Below are 18,647 nucleotides of genomic sequence, written 5' to 3'. Positions count from 1 at the left end.
CTAAGTGTGTTCTTAATTTAAAAAATATAGGAATTAGAGCTGATGATGCTTATTCTGGCTCCAAAGTACAAATAATAACAAAAATCTAAATAATGTATTTTTTTTATGTAAAGAAGTTATAAATAATGTTTGTAATCATAATTTTAGACAGTTCTGTAAATGTATTTAAATACATGTTATCAGACAGTTTTTTTAAATTTTAAATATCATAATGTTTATTCCACGTTTAACTGACATTAGAGCTGATAGCAGTTTTGTCATATTTGACAAAATTTGGTCACAGCTTTTATTAATACACTTAACCTTGAATCTGAACTTACTATCTACTTAAGAACCAAATAAATGCACAAAATCATAAGTTAATTGCATATAGCCCATCCAAGTTGCTGCTAGTTCTGTATAAATCCTATGTGCTCTTCTACCAAGTTGAGTCCAATGAAATAAAGTTAAATGCTCCATATCAAATTTTGTGCAAACAAAAACATTTTTGCTCTGTGTGCACAAAGGCAAAGATATTTGTGCCACTTGCTATTAAGTTAAAGCTAGAATAAAAACATTGCAAGTGATAGCTGCTATTTTTAATCAAACATTGAACAAAATTAAAACTTAGAGTTATATTTACAGTCTAAATATTATAATATAAGGACTGTACATAAAATGTGTTTGAAGAGTAATCCTTAAGTAACATAATATGGCATGCCTAGAAATTGTTTGTGTTACCAACATTTTTAGACCTTGGAACCTCACTGCCTTTGGTGCATTAAGTTCAGATTTCGGGAACTATAGTGTTTCTGATTTCACTTATAAAATTATGTGTTGTACAATAACTTTAGAATCCATACATAAAAAATTTAATCTAATAATAAATTTGTTGTAAAATACCTGAAGTTTGAACTAAATTCAGATTCACTGGCAGGTTTAACTTAAAAATAGTTTTTTATATAGTAATGATATACATTTAAATATATATTACAAACAAAGGTCATGTTATTCATATTTTAAACTGATATAAAATAAACAAAATATAACATATGCACATGACATATTGAACTGCATGTGTACTGCTGCTGCAATTGAAATAATTACAAAGAACTACTCGACTTAATTAGACTTTAACCAATTGTACACATTATACAAATTTTCTTCTATGGGATACAGCTTAAACTTATAAGTAAACTGTTAAATGAACACATTGTAGCTAAACTCAATTGCATTTTTATTACATCACCTGGATTTGTTCACAATTACTTACTTTACTTAAGCATTTACTTTGCTTCAGTTATCATTAACAAATAACACAGCCACTCTTTTCTGGTATGTGACCATCTGATCTCTCTATTTCTGAGAGCATTGCATGAAACATATCTGTCACAGACTGCAATAAAAAAGTGCATTTAGAATTTATTTATCTGCCATACTTTTATGTACTTTTTTAGATTCCTAAAAGCCTACACATATTCAAGTATATTTTTTTTATTTTTATAGAACAGCGGGCAAACAAGCCGGATGTTCACCTGATGTTAAGTGATACCGCTGCGAGTGCGTTGCCGTCCTTTTAAGAATTAGTACGCTCTTTTCTTGAAGGACCCTAAGTCGAATTGATTCGGAAATACTTCAGTGGGCAGCTGGTTCCACAAAATGGTGGTGTGCGTGGCAAAAACTGCGATGAAAAACGCTCAGTTGCGAAACGGCGGATCTTCGACGATTCGAACCGCTCTTCGTTGTATACGGTCAAGGGGAAGGAGCTGACACCGGGAAGCCCCCGCACAGAGGTGAGAACAGTACTCCATGTGGGGCCGAATTTGCGCTTTATATAGTTGCAAGCGGTGGCCCGGAGTAAAGTACCGCCTTTATAAGCACACTTAGCTTATTGGAGGCTAATTTAGCCTTTCTCTCTATGTGACCGCGAAACTGAACTTCGCAGTTTCTGTTTCAGCCCCCTAACCTTGGCAATGTCCATAGTGAGCATGGAAGGGCTTGCCTTCTGTAAATTCGTCCGTTTGCCTTAAGGACAATGTCTATTTTTATTATATATCAGAATACAAAGGGTAGCCTGTGGGTACCCCCCTGGGGTAGATTCTGTTTTTTTTCCACCTTCATATTTCTTGAAGCGTGAGGGGTGATGGGCTTCGGGAATCTTTCTCACCGCATGAAAAGCGAGTACAATAAGGCGAACCTATTGCATCACTTCACGCCGGTTTTCTGAGTGAGAGTAGTACTGCCCAGGTTGTGCCTGCCAATAAGGCTGAAGCCCGAAGGCAACAGCATGGCACTCCCACTAGGAAGAGTTTCTATAAGACTATTCTAATACCATGCATACTCATGTCAAATCTTGAAATATTACTCTTACAACTCACCTCATTTCTTTTGGCACTTGTTTCAACAAATGCAGCATTCCATTTTTCAGCTAAGCGTTTTCCTTCTTCTGTACTAATTTTTCTTTCCAAATGTAGATCTGTTTTATTTCCAACTAAGACAATAGGGACACTGAAAATAATGATTATTTTTTAATTCATACACTAATTTGAATTAAAAAATCTTTGTTTGGTACTCAAGTTATAACAATTGAATTCAAAATCTGACGAACTTACTGAATTTTTCCAACCATATCTAAAAGTTTGTCATAGATTATCTGTACAATTTGAAAACTTTTACTTGAAGTTATTGAGTAAACCAGAACATAACCATGAAAATCCATACTGTACTGAAGAGGAAATATACTATATTCATCTTGGCCAGCTGTGTCTACCAGTTTAACTTCATATTCAGTGGAGTTAAGTCGAATGAATTTTGTGAAAGCTAAAACATAGAGGTATTAGAAGTAAAAAAACTAAAGAAAGGAAACCAAGGGCCAGAAGGTAATGTTTTTGTTTTCAATATCAAATACTAACCACACTATAAGCATGCTTTGGTTAATAATAATAATGCTTTAAATAAAGAAAAAAAAATGACATACTATTCTCAATGGTGGGATCATAGGAATCAACGAATTGTCCTTCCACAAATTGTATAATCAGAGAGGATTTGCCTGGAATGAATTTGATTATTTATTGTTAAGTAAAATAATACGTCATAACAAAAATTACAAGGGAATAGTAAAATAAATAATCACCAACTGATCTGTAGCCCATCATAGCAATTTTTCTTTGCTTTGAAGGCATTGCACTAACGATAACTCACAATTTGAACACGAATAATATTTGAATAGGATATATTTTTGTTTTATACAAAATAAATATTAGTTATATTCTGACAAAATCATTTAAAATCATATTATTGTATCAAACGACAATTGACATGGATGAATTTTGACAAAGGAATATGTATATTTTGTAATAATACAAATTACAATATAGACTTATACTATATACTTATACATATATGAATATGTATACTCTTTAATCATTTATATTGTCTATAGTAGTTGCCGGCGTGACGCTTATCCAAACTACAGTGTAGCAGAAGTTGAAGCATCCGAGCAATATAAAATTCTGATCTGATGCGCTTAGTTGAATTTATTCCCAAAATATTAATACATAATTATTATTACTTCATATTAATAGGTACCAATATTATAAATGTTGAACTATAATGACGTCGAGGCAGAATACGAAATTCCACCCGTATCACCTCGACGTCCACCGTTCCACAATTGCGCGTTTTTCTAGGCAGTTTTTGCCGCGCAAAACCACTTTGTGGCTGCCGACTGAAGTATTTCCGAACCAATTCTACTTAGGGTCCTTCAAGAAAAGAGCGTACCAATTCTTAAAAGGCCGGCAACGCACTTGCGAGCCCTCTGGCATTGAGAGTGTCCATGGGCGGCGGTATCACTTAACATCAGGTGAGCCTCCTGCCCATTTGCCCCCTGTTCTATAAAAAAAAAACGCAACAATGTTGACGATTCGCTTTCCATACAAACTCTAACCACTTTAGCTTTGACTAATCAGGGATTTTACCAGTGTTGCCAGATCAGGGGATTCCCCCCTAGATTAAGGGGGTTTTCAGCCGAGTTGTCCTTCTCAACTGGTTAGATGAACATCCTAGGCCCTAGGACCTAGGAGATTTCAGGGAAGAAATCAAATTAGTCAATCAAGACTATCTGGCAACACTGGATCTAACCTGTCTAGTCTGTGCAGGTGGGTGCATGACGAAGGATATGACAATTGATACCCATCAGGCCATCAATATTTTTATGCAAATTGCAATATTTTGCGTCAGAAAATATACTCGTTTAATTTTTGGATTTCTTGTGGTTTCATTGTCTGATTTAATGCTATCATTTAGTACACTTCAGTTTTTTGTGTAACTTTTCAGCTTCTAAAAAGATTTTCGTAATTCCCTATTTGACAATATTTAATGATTTTAAACATTAGTCATTACTTGTTACAGACCTTATTTTAAAATTTTATTGTTCTGTATATTATTTTGAAGTGAACACAATGTCTTTAAATATACCGGAATGTCCACCCAGTTTGAAAAGTATACAATATTATCTTAAAACCGCATCTGAACATGATTCTCGAGACCCTGTTATAGCATATTGGTGTCGCCTTCATTCATTACAAGTCGGACTTAAACTAACGACAAAAAAAACACCAGATGAAACCAAGATTTTAATGGGTAAGCCCTTTATTTTTATATAGTTGATATCTGACAATTTATTACATAAGCATTGTGCCTCGTCCTATTAGTTATAAAATATAATATCACATTTAGCCAAACAAATTTTTTATGTCATTGAACATTGATATTTAATTAAAATATTTTAAAATATTTCTGTTTTTATTCAGCTATCATGGACTGGTTGGAAGAAGCTAAAAAGATAAACAAGGATAATGATGCTATATCAAATGAGGTGGTGGCTCAAGCACATTTGGAGAATTATGCTCTTAAGTTATTCCTCTTTGCAGACAAGCAAGACAGAGAGCAAAATTATGGAAAGTAAGTGGATAATTTGTTTTTCTTTATTATTAAAAGTTATTTAAAATTTCCATTGTATTTTATGGTTGGTATATTCTTATTTACATAATCATCGCTTTTTACTATCCCAAATCGATGGAAGAATGCAACAATACATTGATATCTTTAACTATTGCCTTATCAGAACCTTCGAGACTGCATTGCATCTCAGCCTCAAACACCAGCCAGGCACCTAGGTTTTCTTTCCAGAGTGTTAAAATTTGACACCTGGACAGTTTCAAGTCTGTTTTTTTTTTGTAGGAATGTAGTGAAATCTTTTTTCTTGGCGGGCATGATTTATGATGTCCTTACCACTTTTGGTGAATTGACTGATGAAGCAGCCCAAAACATGAAATATGCTAAGTGGAGAGCAGCCCACATTCACAGCTGCTTAAAGAATGGAGAAATGCCAGAGCCTGGTGTGTTAATGATTCATGTTTATTTATTTTTTAATATTTATCAATATTTGTAAAATCTACTGAGTTGTTAAAACTCATAACCATTTCTTACTCCAGCTTCACAACTAACTGAGAACAGTAACCAAAATGACGCCGGATCAAGTGATGGTGGGCAAGCAACTCAAGGACCTCCTACAAGCTTTCCACAAGAGTTTGGATTTACTGATAGCACTTTGTCCCAACCTGCTATACCTACCACCTACAGCAACTCTTTACCGGATCCAAATGCTGCATTAAGAGCAGCATCACAACTTCCCCCAGTACCTTACACGCCTGACCCTAACCCTGGGGGTTTTGTACCATATGATCCCTCAGAACAACCACAACCGTCTCCTTCGACGGCCTCCTATGGAGATAATTCGATGGTTTTTGCTCAGCTTAGTCCTGATCAAATTGCTAAGGCACAGAAATATTGCAAATGGGCTAGCAGTGCATTGAATTACGAAGATATTAAAACTGCAATTTCAAGTTTGAGGAATGCTCTAGAGCTCCTTCAGACAGGACATGATCCAGCTTAAAGCTATTATTGTATTGTAATATTCAATCAAATTATTATAAGTATTAAAGGTATGTATATAAATTCATATGTGAATATAATGCAAATTGTATATGCATTTAATAAAGTTATACAACAAAATGCGATAAATTTCAAATATTAATTATTTTCTTTAGTTGTTTTTAGAATTGTAGCTGTTGGTGTTAAATGTTTAAAGACCATTGCTGCAAGCTTATTATTGGTTTAAATACTTATCATAAATAAAATTATTCATTTTGGCCATTTAGCAATATTTGTTTGACCTTTACTGAACTCATCTATTTCAATTGATTTAAATTTATCGCGACCTATACCAATGACGCTACAACCTTTTAGGTCTGGGCCTATGATTTCATTTCATTCATAATCAAAACTAATAGATAAAGCCAGTAGGTAGATGACCAACCTGTGACTGACATACATTGTCAAAACAATGCCAAAATCCTTACGATGTTTTGCTTCACGAACGAGCGAGTGTTAAATGCGCAGTAGACAGAAAGTCCAATGAAAATATAGGGATCGAACCTACAAACGCACGCACGCATGAAAGCACGCAACAAAACTAATGTAAAAAGAAAATCCAGAAAGCTCTGTTAACTATTTGTTTATTGTACACAAAAAGCTTAAATTTAAATTCTTAATAAAAAAAATTACATGATGGCTACTTTTCAAGATCAGGCAGTGACACTCTCATATAAAACTAATAACCACTCATGATCTTTCTTCTCTAACTTCTCACCACACACATCAAACACACAGCCTCCAATAGGGGATTTCTTTATAACAAAGAGTTATTTAGTCAGTGATACATAGTAAAATAAATGATAAACTATGGATTCTCATTGTTAGATTGTTGTGCGGCTTGCACATCAAATGCGTGTCATTGCATGCGGCCACTATAAGCTTTCTTGCCATCTCTATTATGAATTGGCTATATATGGCCATCTACACAAATTTTATGCGAATATTAATCTCAATGTTTACATTTTGTTTATTATATTTTAGTAGATAACTATTAGGTATCTCTACTGTAAATAACAAATTATAACAATGTTAAGTACAAGTGAACAGGGGAAGAATAGAAAATGAAATTCTAGCCAAATTCCTTTCGAATATAATAAACATGTAATGTCGCGTTTGTATTGAGCAATCTCAGAGCGATTAGCCTACGATTATTATTAAATGACTACTTATGTCAGAAATTACACCACAACACACTCATTTCACATAAAGCTAAAGGGTAACCGATCCGTCATACACTCGTCTGGTAATTTGTAAATACAAGACAGTGAGTAGGTAATGTTACTTTCATACTACTCCCATACCTACTCTAGTATCGTATACAATAATCACACTTAAAATAATATCACTTTTGTGCAAAGAAACCTTCAAATTTTAAGAAATGACGCATGATTAGTAATTATTATGCACTACGGTACAAAACTGAAAACAAATGTAGATAATTATATTGCGGGCTAGAAATTATTGCGCTCAGTAATAATAATAATTGCTCATACGATCGGACAAATTTGTCCAAAATCGGTATAAGTTACCTTATATAAGCCTACCGTCAATATAATGCCATTTTGTCACTAAATATTCTTTAATGACTAAGTTATTCGCTATTTATGTGTGATTAAGTAGCGAATGAATTAAATAATATTCATAAACATTCAATTCTGAAATACTCGTTTTCTTCAGTAGTTTAGGATAGGAAACATATAAAACTAAAGTGACTAGACCAAAATCACAGTGCGTTTAAACCTATAAACAGCAAAAAGAGACGAACACTGAAGTATGATTAATAAATTCGTATTCGACAACCTGCTCGTTCGCCAATTGGACCTTAGCGTGCGACAAACGGAACTGTTGAAAAGGAACGCTCAGTATACCGATGGATAAAACGCAAAAAAAATTACATGTATTCGACCACAAAATAATATCAATCTCTCTTAAGACCGTTGCCGTTTTGTGCCGCGGCTAACTTCTCCAGCATTTCTCGGCGATGGGTCTGATACCTGAAAACACAATCGTAATTAATATTATTGAAACCACCGCAGCGGCAAGTGGGTTTGTACCATTTTGAAGCATGACAGTATATGCATATAATTACATAATATATTGCATAATCTTACTAAAGAGTATCTACGAACCGGGTGATTTGTAAAGAAAATAAATGCGATGATCTTATTACGTCTTACACTGACACGTTAATAGAATTCGTTTCTGATGTGTTGTTTACGTTACGATATTGTCTTCTCGCAAGAGAAGGCGGCCTCATCGCCGACGACCAGCCGTTTTCATTAACACGAACGACCAATGGAATGCTAAATCGTTAAACGCGAGAACACACAAAATACTTTTAATAATTACAATAAAATCGACTGTTTTTACATAAATTGTGATGATTATCTTGCAATTTACAGATTTTAAATATGACACGGTTTTCATCGAAGCGAATATTTGGAATCTTGTTGTTGTTCCAAGGTCGATTGGAATACCTATATGATACAAGTTTAACAACCGTTAACAAATCACGTGTGAATTAATCTAATTTAATCATAGATTTATCGCGATTAAAGAAAGCTATAATTCTAAAGACAGGCGATTTCTCATTCCGAATAATCTGGACGCTTGCCAGAAGCCGCCGCCGAAGTGATGGAACTAATTTTATTTACTAACTCATGTTTATATCATCTAAAAATTGGTCAAGGTGCAACTTTATCATTTTACACACACGCTATTATTGACGCACATATTATTAATAGATTGTCGCTTATCACTAGGGACAGAAATAAGGCGAAAAAGGAAACTCGAGCTTACCAAACGACCAGTCTCCCGCAAAGCATGAAGAAGAAGACGATGGTTGGTGCGGATCGGTCGAAGGGGTCGCTGATGGCAACGTGCGAGTACGTCGCTAACACCATTAGTAGGATTAGACCAATGTTTGCCGCGTTTTTTATCCTCTCTGAAAGGGTCGAAACGGAAACTTTATGAATTTGTGTACAAGCTTTTGAGATATTAAAAAATAAAGTTTTTCAACCAATGCAGTCATACATTATGTACAAAATTATGAGGATAATAATTCTGTAAAACTTACGATGTGGTATAAGAGCGAGAATTATTCCAAAAAGTATTTCACATCCCCCGATAGTCCGTCGGTACCATTTGGACGGAACTTTAAAATCCAGCATCTCGCTCAACGGAAACACTTTCGCATATCTTACGTACTCCTTTCGCTGCAAACAGTGTTAAGAAAATGACAGAATTTCAAAATATATCTGAATCTATACATCATTGTATCCACCTAAACTGCAATCATAAAAATTAGCAATAACTTGCGACTTGCGGTAGATTACAAATCTCAATATTCAAAACGCTCTGTCACCAGACAGATCCAGAATTTCGTGTTATTAGGCGGCAAGCCAAATACCGAAATAGCAAGCAACATCGCTCCGCAACAAAAATGTAATGCACCAACCTTTGCACATTTCTTTAATTTAATCTGAAAGTAATATAAGAATACTAACCAATTCCTTATGCAATTCCTTTGAAATAAATGGAGAAATCTTGGTAATACCCATAAATATAAAGAACAATCCCAGAAGAATAGATAAGCTTTTTAGCACAATAGACCCCATTATAAATAAATAACTGTACAAAATTATTCACCAATTAACACTGCACAACGTAATTTAATGTTCAATAGGCGTATAAGATTTGTTAAGAGTTCCCGAGAAAATTACAAATCTTTCAATAGTCACTTTTTCATTATTAAAACAAGTTTTAAACACATTAGATACTTGCTGTAATTATGCACGAATTAAAAAAAAATAACGACACAACGCAAGTGTAATCTGTAGAATCGAAGTGATTTCCGACTTGGAAGATTCAGTGAGTTACGACGCGCGCCGGCGCGAAATAATCGATAATATTTGGCGCGATTTATTTTTTCACATTGTTGAGGCAGGCTGATGTTTTTGGACCACATGAACCATAGATTTGTTTCATAAAATGGATGCCGTTGGGTTGTTATTCCACACGGATTTTGCCAGTGTGCAAATGGTACACGTATTTTATTTATAGAACGGGGCAAACGGGCGGTAGAATCACCTGATGTTAAGTGATAACGCCGCCCATGGGCACTCTCAATTTCTGATGGCTCGTGCGTTTCCGGCCTCTTAAGGTCTTAAGGATTGGTAGGCTCTTTTCTTTAAAGTACTTAGTCTAATTTAAGTACCGTCTCGCTTTGCTGCACACCAAACTCTGACTAATTTAGCATTTCCTTTCAAATAAACGGAAGTTTCATCCTAAGATGAACACATTGCATCACTTCACGCCGCTTTTCAAGAGCAGGCAAGAGCTTGGCACTACCACTAGAACTGGGGTTGCCTGGAAATCGATGGATCGTCACCGTTGAATAGCGTTGCGTAGATAAAAATGATTAATGTAGTTTTTTGAATTTTTGGTAAGAAAATATACTGAAAATGAAAATGAGCCTCTTATCCTGAATTGCTTTCTTTGCATGGTGGTGTCTGTTTTATTTATAAAATGTCTCTTAATTCAGTGTGCCTCTTGGCAAAGGCCTTCTCCAACAATTTCCACTGTAACCTATCACTAGCAACCCTTCTCCATTTCAAGAAAATATACTAGTATGGGTCTAACTTTTCCTGACAATTTTTATATTAAGACAAATTCTTCTATGTATTGTTGCATGTCGTAATTAACAGATAATGTTCCGATGAGATAATAAATTAAGTTTAGTAATTTTCTGATCTTCTATCCTACCCGAGTAAATTTTACCGATAAAAATATTATGTTGCTATAGTTGTCTGGCTAGAATTAATTATTTAAAAATTAGTTAAAAGTAAACTAGTAGCTTTCGTTGATTACAAGTCACAAAAATGCAAAATTTAATTTATTTAAATGAGATTACGTTAAATTTAAAACAAGATGAACCTCTTAACGCCACCATTGAGTGATTATGCGTCGATACACAGATGCTTATATGTGAACTCGTAACCAGTGCGCAGACAGATTCTTCCACTTAACCGTATCCACCGAAGAGCGATTCTGATCGTCGAAGATCAATTTAATATTTTCGAACGGCTTAATACCTTTCTTGGTACTGCCTGAGGTCTTTCTGGATCTTCTACCGCATTAAACATTGAAATTGTTCAGAGTTGTTACGATTACTACCTGTAGGTAGGCAGAATACAACATTCCACTCATATCACCTCGACATCCAACATTCTGAAACTGAGCGTTCGTTCTTGCTGCGCAACGCTACAATGTGGAACCAGCTGCCTACTCAAGTATTTAGTAATTTCCGAATTAATTGGAGTTAGGGTCGTTGTAGAAAAGAGAGCAGGTAACAATATCTTATAGGCCGGCAACGCAAAGCCAGTGTGTGTGCGGCGGTATCACTTATCGTCAAGTGAGCATCCTGTCCGTTTGCCAGGGGTAAAAAATAGTCAATTCATTTTTTATGAACTAAAACTATATATACAATGAAAAAAAAATGGTTAAATTTCTTAAACGTTTGGTTCATGGAAAAAGAAAATATTTTCTAATGCGCATCAGGTCTAAAATTTCACGAAACAGAATAATTAACTGTATAATGGTTATTTATTAAATAGACGTGTACTGACATAATTAGACTCTATTTTATTGCATTTTATTATCGGACACTACGACGCTCGTTATTACTAATATCAAAAGATCTTTTTTTCATCGCTTTTTCTGAGGTGAAATAGTTTACGGCAACACCGGTTCTCAACAGCATCTCAGACCGAGGCGACCTCTATACCGACGCCAAGTGTTGAGTTGGATCAATTCACAGCCCGCCATAATCTTTCAGTATTCGACAGTGTTTGCTGTAAACAAATATTTGGTGAGTAAAAATCAAATACTTTTATAAATAGTAATTTTTTTTTGGGCCCCGATCAAAATAAAAATATACTAATAATAAAATAAAGTGTTTATCGTATGTATGTTTCTTATAATACTTGTTATTATCAAAAGGCAGTCAGCCACCATTTAAATTGACGCTTGTTCATATTACTTCAGCTTTCGTGGGCCTATATGATTCAATGGCAATTTTTTCAATTGTTAAATTCATCTATATTGAGTATTGTTGATATGTGCGAAGTAACATCTATTTTATTTGTTCTTTAACCTGGACATTTCCACTAAATCTATAACAAGAAGCTTAGCGTCGGTGCCGTATTGTACATTAATTATTTGTAATAGAAAAACTGTACAACGAGCTTATCTTGAATCAAATCAAAACCTTTAAACCTTTCTGTTTTTTTGATGTTAAGTAATTTATGAGTATTATAGTCCTATAAATAAAAAAGTTGTGTATAAACTTATTATGTATGTGTCATTGCCCGGCTTTAGTAAAAATGCGTCCGGTAACTTCTATACAGTGGTTAACTCAATGCGATATTAAATGTTATCCTGAAAAACTTGTTGCAGTTGATTGAAAATACCACTAAATAAAAATGTCTGACGATGGATCAACTGCAGTTGAGAAGAAAGGAAGAGGTCGGCCTAAAGCAAATGGAACACCAGCTGTATGTATTATGTTTACATTATATAATTTAAAATTTTATTGTGTACAAATATGTTTTGACTTACTTTTATTTTAAGGAAGCAAAAGGAGATTCAAAGAAAAGAGGAAGACCAGCCGCTCCTGCAAAAGTAAAAGAGTCTAAAAATTCTTCAGACGAAGAACAGGTACCAGTAGCCAAAAGAGGTCGAGGAAGACCTAAAGGATCAAAAAAAAAGGCAGCTGCGCCTAAAGCCAAGGTGCCTTGCAAATCTACTTTGATTACATTTAGCTTATATACAAAGTTCTGATTTTCTAATCTTTTTATAATTATGCATTCCAGTCTTCATCAGGAGAAGGAAGAGCGAGAGGGCGACCACGTAAAGATGCAGCTCCCCCTAAGAAAGATACTGCATCATCCGAAGAGGAACAGGATGATGAAGAAGAAGAAGAAGCCTCTGACGAGTAAAGCATTTAGAGTCTAATGTCACTCATTTTAGTGTAATTTGTTTGTCATGGATAACTCTGCCTGGATAACAATTTCATGAATATTTACATTGCAGATAATATCAGCAAGTTATTTGGATAAATCTAAGGGGTTATCTAGACAGTACAAAAATCTCAGCTAAATCTCAATTAAATTCATGTGAAATTGTATATTTTATAAAATATAAAGACTTACAGACTTTCTTTTTTAAGTATTTTGACCATAGTTTTTAATGAAAATTAAGGGCAATTTTACATGAATCAAGTTAGATCCAGCTCTCCTTAGAACGTACAAGTTTAAGATTTATTTGTAAGATCATTTTTTAGATTTATTCTTATTAATAATATATTAGGTATTTGTAATGTCTTCATTTGTAATGTAAGAAAAAATACATTTTTGTAGATTTACTGATTTGACCCGAATGTCGAGTATTATTTTCTATAATAAATATTTTCTTTCTAAATAAATGTTTATTGTATTTGAAAATATAGATAAACTAGTTCCTTTTTGTTTATTTTAAGTACAAGTATTGTGTCTATATAGTCAAAAGAAGTTTAAATGTATATATTAATATGCATGCACCTTGCATTACTGGTAAATATAGTTGAGACAGTCATAAGATATTTTAGATTAGGGTTTGCTAAAAATTTGATAAAAAAACTTAAATCCAGTATAATTGTGTGTACATTGTTCATCCTATTTTGAGCCATAGTCTCTTAAAATATTTTGAGATCTGGAAATATATTTAGATTTTATTATGACATAAACATAACTGCATTGGGAGAACAAGAAATATTAAACAATGATCACAATATGGCTGATGAGTGTAAAATTTTATAACGGAACTGTTGTTACCGAACCCATCTGCCAAATGCATTTGGCCTACTGGCTACGGCCTATGGGCTACGACTGCTATAATATCATTAATGATTTATTGATTCAGTTTTAAAAGTCGTTAACTAATCTGTACTTATTAGAGGCGTGCTTGGAATAAAAAGACAGTTATATATCAAAAGTACAAGAATTAAATTATCTTCACAGTTAATGCAGCAAATATAGTGTACTCTGTGGTTTGCAATAGAAAATTGAAACGGTAGTGATGTCCCAATTAGTTTATGAATCCTATCATAGTACCAAAGAAAACATTTTTGATATAATTTTATGTAAACTTTAAATAAATGATTGTCAATCAGAATTGATTAGCTTTTTTTAAACACCTAGGCAGTTTATTAGTCATTCTAATTTCTAAGGCAAAAAACATACTTCAACTTAACGGATATAAATTGTATTAGAAAATGGTGTCGATAAATCATCGTTTTATTCAACTTTCGAACCAACTAAAGACTAAAACTAGTGAATCCAATAATTGAAAAGTCTGATAGTATATTTAAATTATTGCGTGAGATAGACATAGCTGGTTTTCAAGTCTTGATTAGTGAAGCATTTATGACAAACGATAAGTGACGTGCAGTTTTAGTATGAATTATGTAAATCTATGTTGTTGAATTAAAGTATTTTTGAAATTAGTTTTTTAAAGTATAAATTGTTATTGATATCGTGACGTTTTTATGATCACATTGACCACTGTGATTAAAACATAGCTTATGAATATGCGAGCGAGCTCGGAAATGAGTTTTATCGTAGTGTTCTGTGGATATGACTGAGCAATCAGAATTCACTAGGAGAGAAAACGTTTATGAGTTAAGTTAAGGCATTTGAAGTTTTGACATACGCGCGTGTGTTGTGTTGTTCTTGGTTGCGATGAAACCACATATTTCTGTTATTTCGGGTTAATATTAAAACATATAAGATAAGTGTTATTACAACGTATACTTATTAAAATAAATGTTTTACCAAAAATCGTAACATTGGATATCACGTTATAGTAGTATTACGCCCCAAGTGTATCCGATGAAAGTTTTAAAAAGTTGGACAAGTTTTCAAGTGCCTGTATTTTGTAATGATGAGCAAAGTTTATTTGTGAAAGTTTTTAAATGCCGATTACATTTCACAGGTTTGTAAATTATGTCTTTTTTGTACTGTTTGAGCTAGAAATAGTAAATTATTATATAGCAAGAATGTCGTGATGACGACATTGCAGTGTTGTAAGTACATACATCGATACCAACAAACTATCCTTAAACATTTTTTTAGCTTTGTTACTGGTACCAATTCTATATGTATTTTCAAGGTATATTGGATACCTCGATTAATTATTTGGCATATATTTCATTTAACCTAGCTAGAGATTTGTAATTTCTGATCATGTACTCATATATACACATATATGCCATACACATTAGCATTTTACCATTTAAAATTTACTACTCACTAATTTATGGATTTACAACTTAAACCGGGATGTATAAAAACATGGGAAGTATAGTCTGCAAAAAAATATAAATCACTTCAATATGAATGACTCATAAGTCATAATGGCTCAACTGATTGTTCCAGTTAATATTAAAATGAAACTTCTAATATATAAATAGCTTTTTAAGTTTATTTCTTCTAAGTGTTTACCATTTCATAACATTCCCTAAGAAGATGACTATGTAGAGTTAGAATATTAGTTTATATTTACTTTTCAGTTCAAGTGCTACAAAGTGAATGATTTAAATACTTTTTAGCTTCTTTTAATTTTTTGTCTTCAAAAATTCACACAGTTCAAACTAACTTAATATCCATTTCTGACATTTAAAATAGTGTTTATTTTTGAAATGCAATCTGTATGCAGCACTTATACAATGAATAAGGCAATCTTTGGGCTGTGTATCTTTTAGTGGAATTCGATAGTAACAATTTTGAGTTTGTGAACTTGTTGTCATGTATATATATATTTTATTGTACATTTGTTATAATATATGATTGTTGAATCAATTCACATGAATATTTTACTGCTACAAGATAAGTTGACTTGTATTAGTTAGCCAAAATAGTCTGATTTAGCTATACTTTTTAGTAATTCATTTTGAGATAAGGCCTATTACTCTGTAAAACCAAACCTATTGCACCCTTTTAACAAGTAACCTTCATGAACTCTTCTCTGAAGACCCTCGTAACACTGACGACTATCAAAACTGATTTAAATTTGTTTAAAAGACAAGATATATATATGTAAAACACAGTGGAGGACTCATGTTACGAAATAAATTTTATCCTTCAGCAAACAAAGAACTTATTTTCATTAAACTGAGTGGTTCATACTCTTCCATCTACATCATCTCAATAAATAGATGATTTCTGACTTGCTAGTTAAAAGTTTATCAAAGGTAGATCAAATTCATACAGCATATGTCATTTTTTTAAATTTTAGTTATTTTAAATTCCAATTCCCTATTTTTTAGTTCTCTTTATTTTTATTTTTTAATTGCAATCGTGACACGTGCGCCATTGTCGTGTGTGTCCATTGTACGGACTCACTACGATATACTATGATGGTCCAGCATACTGATTAGATTTATATGTAATTTACTTGTAACTTTCTTATATTCATTGAATTTTGTGTCTTCTGTATTTGGCATAAGATCTATCTAACAGACAGTTTTTTAAACTATTAACGAACGCCTCGGAATCCATGTTCGATGATTTTTTTAATTCAGCTCATAATAAGAAGATACGTTTTCGTAGCATAAAATACTTAGAATAGTTTTTTCGTAATCGAAAGTATTAATTAGGTTATGTCGTAGCTTATAGTTAGGATTTAAAATAAAACTCATATGTATATCAATAAAAAATTTTTGTCATCTATATTTTTTGTTTGTAATAAATATTTGCCGAAAGCTTATCATATGCTTTTCGATAAATGTTTCGCTATGTGTTAGATATTCGCCCTCGAAAAATATTATAGCAATTTATACTATTTGTTGCAGATAGCATGACGTAGAGCTAAGAGCTACATCATTGCCTGTCGAACGTCTATCAATCCATCTCGTTATTCATGTAAGTATTTTCGTTTGGACTTTTTGGATTGGTCTACATTTATGAACGCGACATAATTAAACTTATGTCGCACGGTGCGCTGGGCAGCTCGTGGCCCGCTCGTTGTGGACCTGAGGGGTTTGGAGCCATATTGCCTTGTCATTTGGAAGGGGTATTTTCTACCTTGTCGAGGTTATGCTACCTTGTGCGCCGGGCGGCATACAGCGCACGAGTTGGAGGGAGAGAAAAACAATGCTTATCCATAAATCTATTTAAGTAATCTTTTTTCATGTTTCCCGGACGAAAACCCTGGCAAATTTTCTTGCCGCAAATGGGTTAAAATAACTCGTTCCCCATCGTTTTTGATTTCCAACCAGTCCGATACTCATAAATGGGTCAAATCGGAAACGGACTTTCCGCGGAAAGAGACTCTCTAAACATTTAAATACAAGGTTCTCTGGACATCTTCGGAAAAGCAGATGAAATGTTACAGATTTCATAATTTTCCCATACTTACACATATACTCCATACCAGTTTCCAGTACTTCTTGCAAAATTTCAGCGATAAAAGGCTCCACTGAAGGCGATTTCAGCCAATTATGGCGGCCTGATTTTGCCTGTTTTTTAACCCCCTCCTAAGTGCCACCAGTTTTTCTAAAAATCGTGCTGGACTTGTCCGATTTTTCCTCTAGTCAATTTTTGTTTTATACGAAATCGTCAAAAACATCCCCTTATCCTGTTCCCCTCAAAATACCGATGAATGAATGAAGGAGCTAATTAAGCTTTATGGCGAGAGCTTTGGCAATCTCATGGACTATGAACAGAGGTCAGAGACGAAGAAAGACATGTAGGTCAGATGCGGTGAGAACTCTGCGTCCTGCATATTTAAGAACGCTATTAAAGTAGAGCGTTTTGTGCTTCTACGCGCTTTTTTATAGCTGTTTGTGTCCTTTAAGTTTCTCACAACTGGTACTTCTAAGTAGCGTCTATATGAATGAGCACATACCTCGCGGCCGTTGCCCCATAAACGCTCAGATAACCTCTCTCAAAAGGATACTGTGAGACTTAAGTGCGGTTTCTATATTACCTGCCTAAAATGTAAAATTACTTTCTCGAGCGCACATGAAAGGACCGTTTGTACTTGAAAACGTTTTAACTCAATTAAACAGTAGGTCGGTGGCGCGTTGTGTGGTAATAGCAAAGTGCAAAATGTCTATATTTTTGAGACTGACATATAAGACGCATGTATAATATTCGTTGAGTCGCATTTACAAACGAAAGAACGAGCAAAGGCTTGAAAGTGGTCACCGACAATGTATTATTTTCCGTCATTTGTATGGCTTCAATTTGCTACTAACTAACCTTTATGCGAAGGAAAAACGAAACGTTTGGTGAATATTTGTATAAATGTTTTCCGGTCGAGGTGGGGCGTCGATTAGTTTCACTTTCTATAGATTCTTCAATTTCTTCTGATTCTTAAAAACTAATTAAATACTTGATAAAGAAGTAAATAATGATAAAAAATAAATGTTTTCATTGTTTTCTGTAAAATTTGCTTATCTGTACTTTTAAAATTAAAAATAATTTAGCACGATCTTGTCATTTGACCTGGACGATAATGTCGTCGAAAAAACATCGCAAGGAGAACGTTACCCGGTTCATTAGGGTTATAATATAGTATTGTAATAAAGTGCCTCAAAGTTATTTCCGGTAACTGCTTTTATGGCGTTTTTC

The 18,647-nt window shown here is 33.7% G+C and overlaps 5 protein-coding genes across 7 annotated transcripts in view; 3 read left to right on the top strand and 2 right to left on the bottom strand.

Annotated features, from left to right (window-relative positions):
* Positions 1–197: 197 nt before the first annotated feature.
* LOC110995865 (GTP-binding protein Rheb homolog) lies at positions 198–3,282 on the bottom strand. The gene is made up of 5 exons (XM_022263248.2): positions 3,113–3,282; positions 2,957–3,028; positions 2,592–2,799; positions 2,358–2,487; positions 198–1,375 (listed from the first exon to the last, which is right to left on the bottom strand). Exons 1-5 carry the CDS (start codon positions 3,159–3,161, stop codon positions 1,286–1,288), a joined length of 549 nt encoding a protein of 182 aa, XP_022118940.1. The 5' UTR covers positions 3,162–3,282; the 3' UTR covers positions 198–1,285.
* Positions 3,283–4,155: 873 nt separating this feature from the next.
* LOC110995869 (vacuolar protein sorting-associated protein VTA1 homolog) lies at positions 4,156–6,054 on the top strand. The gene is made up of 4 exons (XM_022263253.2): positions 4,156–4,620; positions 4,791–4,941; positions 5,221–5,378; positions 5,475–6,054. Exons 1-4 carry the CDS (start codon positions 4,440–4,442, stop codon positions 5,933–5,935), a joined length of 951 nt encoding a protein of 316 aa, XP_022118945.1. The 5' UTR covers positions 4,156–4,439; the 3' UTR covers positions 5,936–6,054.
* Positions 6,055–6,540: 486 nt separating this feature from the next.
* Positions 6,541–9,889, bottom strand: LOC110995870 (novel acetylcholine receptor chaperone). Its single transcript, XM_022263254.2, has 4 exons — positions 9,483–9,889; positions 9,053–9,191; positions 8,776–8,920; positions 6,541–7,970 (listed from the first exon to the last, which is right to left on the bottom strand). The coding sequence occupies exons 1-4, from the start codon at positions 9,591–9,593 to the stop codon at positions 7,895–7,897; spliced, it is 471 nt and encodes a 156-aa protein (XP_022118946.1). The 5' UTR covers positions 9,594–9,889; the 3' UTR covers positions 6,541–7,894.
* Positions 9,890–11,703: 1,814 nt separating this feature from the next.
* LOC110995885 (high mobility group protein HMGI-C) lies at positions 11,704–13,463 on the top strand. The gene is made up of 4 exons (XM_022263277.2): positions 11,704–11,845; positions 12,433–12,530; positions 12,607–12,765; positions 12,849–13,463. Exons 2-4 carry the CDS (start codon positions 12,459–12,461, stop codon positions 12,972–12,974), a joined length of 357 nt encoding a protein of 118 aa, XP_022118969.1. The 5' UTR covers positions 11,704–11,845; positions 12,433–12,458; the 3' UTR covers positions 12,975–13,463.
* Positions 13,464–14,659: 1,196 nt separating this feature from the next.
* The window catches only part of LOC110995879 (afadin), a 33,591-nt gene continuing 29,603 nt past the window's right edge, over positions 14,660–18,647 (top strand). For all 3 annotated transcript variants that reach the window (XM_022263267.2, XM_022263266.2, XM_045630542.1), the window contains exons 1-2: positions 14,660–15,006; positions 16,865–16,934. In XM_022263267.2, coding sequence (XP_022118959.2) covers positions 16,933–16,934 — 2 coding nt within the window. In that variant the 5' untranslated portion in view covers positions 14,660–15,006; positions 16,865–16,932. The remainder of the gene's footprint in view (positions 15,007–16,864; positions 16,935–18,647) is intronic.

Source organism: Pieris rapae, chromosome 12 (assembly GCF_905147795.1).
Source record: "Pieris rapae chromosome 12, ilPieRapa1.1, whole genome shotgun sequence".
In the NCBI taxonomy this organism is placed as follows: Eukaryota; Metazoa; Arthropoda; class Insecta; order Lepidoptera; family Pieridae; genus Pieris; species Pieris rapae.
This window is presented reverse-complemented; position numbering and strand designations above follow the sequence as displayed.

Coding starts and splice junctions, on each gene's coding strand:
- LOC110995865 (XM_022263248.2), bottom strand. CDS start 3,161: ATGCCTTCAAAGCAAAGAAAAATTGCTATGATGGGCTACAGATCAGTT. Junction 3,029..3,112: donor GATGGGCTACAGATCAGTTG/GTGATTATTTAT, acceptor AATTCATTCCAG/GCAAATCCTCTCTGATTATA. Junction 2,800..2,956: donor TGATCCCACCATTGAGAATA/GTATGTCATTTT, acceptor TCTATGTTTTAG/CTTTCACAAAATTCATTCGA.
- LOC110995869 (XM_022263253.2), top strand. CDS start 4,440: ATGTCTTTAAATATACCGGAATGTCCACCCAGTTTGAAAAGTATACAA. Junction 4,942..5,220: donor AGAGAGCAAAATTATGGAAA/GTAAGTGGATAA, acceptor TTTTTTTTGTAG/GAATGTAGTGAAATCTTTTT. Junction 5,379..5,474: donor TGGAGAAATGCCAGAGCCTG/GTGTGTTAATGA, acceptor TTCTTACTCCAG/CTTCACAACTAACTGAGAAC.
- LOC110995870 (XM_022263254.2), bottom strand. CDS start 9,593: ATGGGGTCTATTGTGCTAAAAAGCTTATCTATTCTTCTGGGATTGTTC. Junction 9,192..9,482: donor AGGAATTGCATAAGGAATTG/GTTAGTATTCTT, acceptor CACTGTTTGCAG/CGAAAGGAGTACGTAAGATA. Junction 8,921..9,052: donor TCTCGCTCTTATACCACATC/GTAAGTTTTACA, acceptor CGACCCTTTCAG/AGAGGATAAAAAACGCGGCA.
- LOC110995885 (XM_022263277.2), top strand. CDS start 12,459: ATGTCTGACGATGGATCAACTGCAGTTGAGAAGAAAGGAAGAGGTCGG. Junction 12,531..12,606: donor AAGCAAATGGAACACCAGCT/GTATGTATTATG, acceptor TTTTATTTTAAG/GAAGCAAAAGGAGATTCAAA. Junction 12,766..12,848: donor CAGCTGCGCCTAAAGCCAAG/GTGCCTTGCAAA, acceptor TATGCATTCCAG/TCTTCATCAGGAGAAGGAAG.